Source organism: Orbicella faveolata, unplaced genomic scaffold, assembly GCF_042242905.1.
Source record: "Orbicella faveolata isolate gen_17 unplaced genomic scaffold, um_ofav_v1 contig_35, whole genome shotgun sequence".
In the NCBI taxonomy this organism is placed as follows: Eukaryota; Metazoa; Cnidaria; class Anthozoa; order Scleractinia; family Merulinidae; genus Orbicella; species Orbicella faveolata.
This window is the reverse complement of record NW_028301564.1, coordinates 2,640,001-2,645,000: the sequence shown is the minus strand read 5'-3', so window position 1 is coordinate 2,645,000 and position 5,000 is coordinate 2,640,001. Positions and strand designations below refer to the sequence as shown.

Genomic DNA, 5,000 nt, shown 5'->3' with positions numbered 1-5,000 from the left:
AAAGGGAAAATTTGCATTAAAAGACTGACAAAAGCAGGCGTAAATTGAAGAAAGTCCCAAATTAGCAGTCTGTCCACTATCTCTATGGTGATTGAAACCAAGGTTGTGATTGGTTTGTTTAACTTATTTAACTTAACTTATTTAACTTATTTTATTTAAACTTATTTAACTTTGAATGTGATTGGTTGATTTAGACTACAACTTTGAATGTGATTGGCTTATTGAACTGTCCGATAACAATTTGGCAAGTAAATTAGTGGAAAATAGGAGTTTTTTTAAACCAATCGCAATCAAGGAAATTGTAATTTTTATGATTAAATATCGTAAAATTCCGATGATAATCCCCTATTCTCTTTCCCTCGGAAGTGAGACTCCACCTTCCCTGAAGTGAGTACCTCTAAATGTTAAAGATGAAAGTCCTTTCAATAATTTAATAATAAGCCTTCCATAATACAAACCGGGGGTATAATATTTTTAAGGAACAATAGGTTTCCGTCCAATTACAAAGGCCCCCTACGTATTAGGCGGTTTGATATTTTATGTCATTACAATATTTATAGGCTTTTTATGTTCATAAGTTGTTTTGTGTTTCACATCGTTTAAGAGTTTCAACATGCACTTTTGGACGCTACATTCTTTCCTAAAAGCCCGACCATTTTTGAAACAAAAACTCTCTTCAAAATAAAATTATAAGCTTAATATCAGAATTTTACGGTATGCGACCCTGTGAGTTGTAGAATATGTACAAAGCTTGTTGTATCTGTGTTTGTTTCCTTTATACTTCTTTACTGCCTTTTGACAAAATTGTAACAAGGAAAATATAGTTGTTAACAGTAGATTACTGTTTTAGCTTCCAGATCCCTCTCGGGTGCAGCTGTATATGGAGCCTTATGTACTGGGCACGATTGTGTTTCCTGAGGAGTGTATGGGTAAAATGCTAAGTCTTTGCGAGGTAAGTGTCAAGGGCTCTCTGCATTACTGTGTCACGAAAAGCCAATAGTCTTTTGTTCTTAGTTTACGTTTTGATTGGTCGGTTTTCTTCTTGGAGACCCGGTTCGAATAGTCACACTGTAAAACGACTGCAAAAATACTCGTAATAACTTACGTTTCTTTATTTGAATGGTTATCTTTTCTTGTTTCCATTGTTCTTTAAGAGCAGGCGTGGTGAACAACAACAGGTGGTGTACCTCGACGAGTCACGTGTCATGCTAAAATACTTGTTACCGCTGAACGAAGTCATTGTGGACTTCTACGACGAACTCAAAACCCAATCATCTGGTTATGCAAGGTTTGTCGTAGACTTCAACAAGTTCTTATCTATCCTGTCGTCATTAATGGTTGTGATCGCATGATAGGAAAATCTTCTAAGCAGGATGACAGCTTGAAGACTGGGAGCCAGGCAGTAATGGCTTTGCCTCCAGTTTTCGCGCGGCCATTCTTTGTCCCTTCGTTTTAAGCTTTTCGCTTAACAATCCGGAACTTGAAGAACTACTTCCTCGAAAAAATACGTATTCCACGGAATTTTCCGATCTAGAAACACCTGCAGAAACACCATTTTCAGTTTTTAACCAATGGCATTCTCGTTTCACTTTAAGTTTCGATTACGAAGATGAAGGATATAGGGAAACCAGCATTGTACGGGTATGGTTTTGTTTCTGTAAAGCTCTTTATTTAAGTCTGCTTGTAATTTGCGTTCATTTTAGTGTTGTGGACGAGTGAAATAGGAAACAATTTTGCTGGCATTAAGCTGAGGCAAATTAAAGTAATTTTGGTAAAATTCAAGTGGAGTTTCTTATTTCTCGAGTTCTCGATTTGCGACTGATTGAAATCTTTTATCGTTATTTTTCAGATGGATATTCTAATAAACGGCACAGCTGTGGATGCGTTGAGTTGTATAGTGCACGTAGACAAGGCATTGCAGTCAGGACGAACCATGTGTGCTAAACTAAAGGACGTTATTCCAAGGTAAGTGACGTCACGTTTTAAAGGGAACGCATTTGCTTGCCCTCCAACTCCCTGCAAACCTGATCAACATTACATCAAAAAGTCTCTAGCAACAGTCCTGCAGTCAGGACGAACCATGTGTGCTAAACTAAAGGACGTTATTCCAAGGTAAGCGTGTCACGTTATTAGGGGAACGCATTTGCTCGCCCTCCAACTCCCTGCAAACCCGATCAACAATACATCAAAAAGTCTCTAGCAAAGACGCACATGTTTTCTCGTTCTTGACAAAAGATGTGTTTTTCCCGCGCTTGACATTATTGGCATGTTTTCCCGCGCTTGACATCAGTGGCACGTTTTCCCGCGCTTGGCGTCAGTGGCATGTTTTCCCGCGCTTGACATCAGTGACATGTTTTCCCGTGCTTGGCATCAGGAGCATGTTTTCCCGCGTTTGACATCATTGGCATGTTTTCCCGCGCTTGACATCGGTGTCATGTTTTCCGGCACGTGAGATCATTGGCATGTTTTCCCGCGCTTGGAACCGGCTGCATTTCGCACTGATAACACGTTCTTCATCGAATCCTGATTGGTTCATTACGTTATCGAGTTTGTTTTCATTGACCAGATTGATTACATAGATTTAAGTTTTACGCCAGTCAGCATGAAACAGCTCGAATAATCAATCGCTGTTTGCCTTTACGATACAGGCAGCTATTTGAAGTAGTGATCCAAGCTTCAATCAGAGGAAAAATCACAGCCAGAGAAACGTAAGTACTGTTTCCCTTATTACCGTTTTAACAGTTGTCACGCAACGTTTCTGGGAAGGAGAATTGCGTGACGACTCAACCAACACCTTCGCACCGGGGAACATTCATGATCCGACAGTCGTTCCGTTTGTTCTTAGTGGTTGTAATCATGTTAATAATTGCATTGATCTCTTTTTAAAATCCTTCCAGTATTAAACCTGTCAGGAAGGACGTCACGGCAAAATGCGTAAGTCTGCAATTATATTATGTTAAACGCGCAGTGGCCTCATGGTTAGTCCGCTCGACTCCGGATCGAGGGGTCCAGATTCGAACCCTGACCGGGGACATTGTGTTGTGTTCTTGGGCAAGACACTTTACTCTCGCAGTACCTCTCTCCACCCAGGTGTATAAATGGGTACTGGTGAATTTAATGCAGGGAGGTAACCCTGTGATGGACTAGCATCCCATTCGGTGGGGAGTAGAAACACTTCTAGTCGCTTCATGCCACTGAAACCGGGATAAGTAACGGACTGGCTCGTATGCAGACTTTACCTTCACATTGCCCTTTTTGTGTAACTAGACATTCTTGTCTTTTCTTTGTAGTATGGTGGTGATGTCACGCGCAAGATGAAACTTCTTCAGAAGCAGAAAGAAGGGAAAAAGAAAATGAAGAGGATAGGAAAAGTAGGTGTTCCTCACGAAGCCTTCCTTACGGTTCTAAAAAGATGACACTAGTATAAATGCACGTATTTTTAAACTCGTTCCTTCCTTGCTCCCGTCGAGGGACACCTAAGATTCTAGACTGATGACGTACCTGATTGACCCTTACGAAGAATGTAATTGGTTGTTTCTTGCGCGAGACGATAGGCCATTATTACAGTTGTGTGCCTAGTTACCTGGCCTATGAATGCAAGCGAGGCTGGAGGGTAGTTAGTATAAGAACAAGTTGATTTACACAACAAAAGCAGTGAGGTCTGTATCAAAACAAGATCAACTCCAGCCTCGCTGCCAGTCAAAGGCCAGGAGCCCGTTTCTCGAACGTCCCTAAAAGTTTTCGCACCCGGAAAGCCATAGCAAAATCTCGAACCTTATGATTACAGAGCTGTTGTATCCACAAATTCTTAATATGAACAGAGGTTCCCTTCATACAAGAAGTCTCAGGCGTATACACTTCTCCGTTTTTAGATACAGATGAACTAAAAATGGCTTTGCGGGTCCGAAAAGTTTCCGGAGCTTTCGAGAAATGGGCCCCAGGTCACTGAATAGATAACTGTAAAACGGTCTATTCATCCAAAACTGATCAAAGGAAAATTTTCAATTAATTACTGCTTTTTTAATACGTTCAAATTTACTGTAAATCCCTCTGACTAGTCAGATTGAGGTGCTCATCTGTTGAATGTAAATGTCGAAAGAGAAAGTCCAATAAAAACAGTTTCAGTATAATTTTTATTGCAGTTTGTCTGCATGAATGGCGATTCTGGCCATTGACCAGTTACACCAGTTACACTAGATAGTTTTTCAGTTGTTCACTTCAGTCTTCCGTTTACAAATAGTGAAAGGTACACAAATGGGAGGATTATGATTTCAGAAACTTGCTCCAGCACATCATCTCACTGATAAACAAAATTGTGTTTAGAAGCCAAGCAACGAAAGAATGTGTTTTTGACAAAATTATCGCAGACTTCAATTACTAATATCTAATCCGTTTACCTTGGTATACTCTTCGGTAGCCAGACTCTGTAACTTGGTAAATACGAATGTGAATAGTAAACAATTTTGGTCAACGTAACATACATAAAACCTCTTTGAGGCAAGACTAAATTCTGTGAGAATACCTAGGGAAGTGTACCATCATTATATGAGTGTACAAGTTCTTATTTTATCGGGCATGCATTCTTTGTAGAAGAAGTCGATCCGCTGTTCCTATTTTCAAACTACAGGTTTAATAATGTCAGCTGCAGACATTATAGCTTCAGCTACCAACGACAACTGCTCTTTAACTGCATCGACATTTCCAGTTTTCATTGCACGAATCACAGCCTGTACAACGCCAGGGAATGACTGCATTGATCTCTGGTTCCAAGATGGAGTATCGCGTGAAAATACGTGTTTCATCATTGGGTCAGATATTTGCATCCATGGACTGATAAACGCTTTATCAACCTGGACAAGTTGATCATTGATGGCCCTTACAACAAGCGGGCTTTCATTTCCAGTTAGTTTACCTTTAGCAGCTTGAAAGAGCGTGCTTGCGTCAATAAACGCCTGGATTGCATTGTGCACGACCTTGGTTGAGATATTTGATTTGTCGAC

General features: G+C 40.3%; 2 protein-coding genes across 2 annotated transcripts in view; one reads left to right on the top strand and one right to left on the bottom strand.

Moving 5' to 3' along the window:
• LOC110048453 (translation factor GUF1 homolog, mitochondrial-like) overlaps nt 1–4,130 on the top strand; it is a 14,985-nt gene extending 10,855 nt beyond the window's left edge. The window contains exons 16-22 of the mRNA XM_089274249.1: nt 851–952; nt 1,155–1,288; nt 1,596–1,641; nt 1,850–1,965; nt 2,649–2,708; nt 2,898–2,934; nt 3,291–4,130. Coding sequence (XP_089130375.1) covers nt 851–952; nt 1,155–1,288; nt 1,596–1,641; nt 1,850–1,965; nt 2,649–2,708; nt 2,898–2,934; nt 3,291–3,416 — 621 coding nt within the window. The 3' untranslated portion in view covers nt 3,417–4,130. The remainder of the gene's footprint in view (nt 1–850; nt 953–1,154; nt 1,289–1,595; nt 1,642–1,849; nt 1,966–2,648; nt 2,709–2,897; nt 2,935–3,290) is intronic.
• LOC110048472 (aminopeptidase NAALADL1-like) overlaps nt 4,115–5,000 on the bottom strand; it is an 11,353-nt gene continuing 10,467 nt past the window's right edge. The window contains exon 5 of the mRNA XM_020754266.2: nt 4,115–5,000. This exon is cut by the window's right edge and continues 905 nt beyond it. Within this exon, the coding sequence (XP_020609925.2) occupies nt 4,617–5,000 (384 nt within the window). The 3' untranslated portion in view covers nt 4,115–4,616.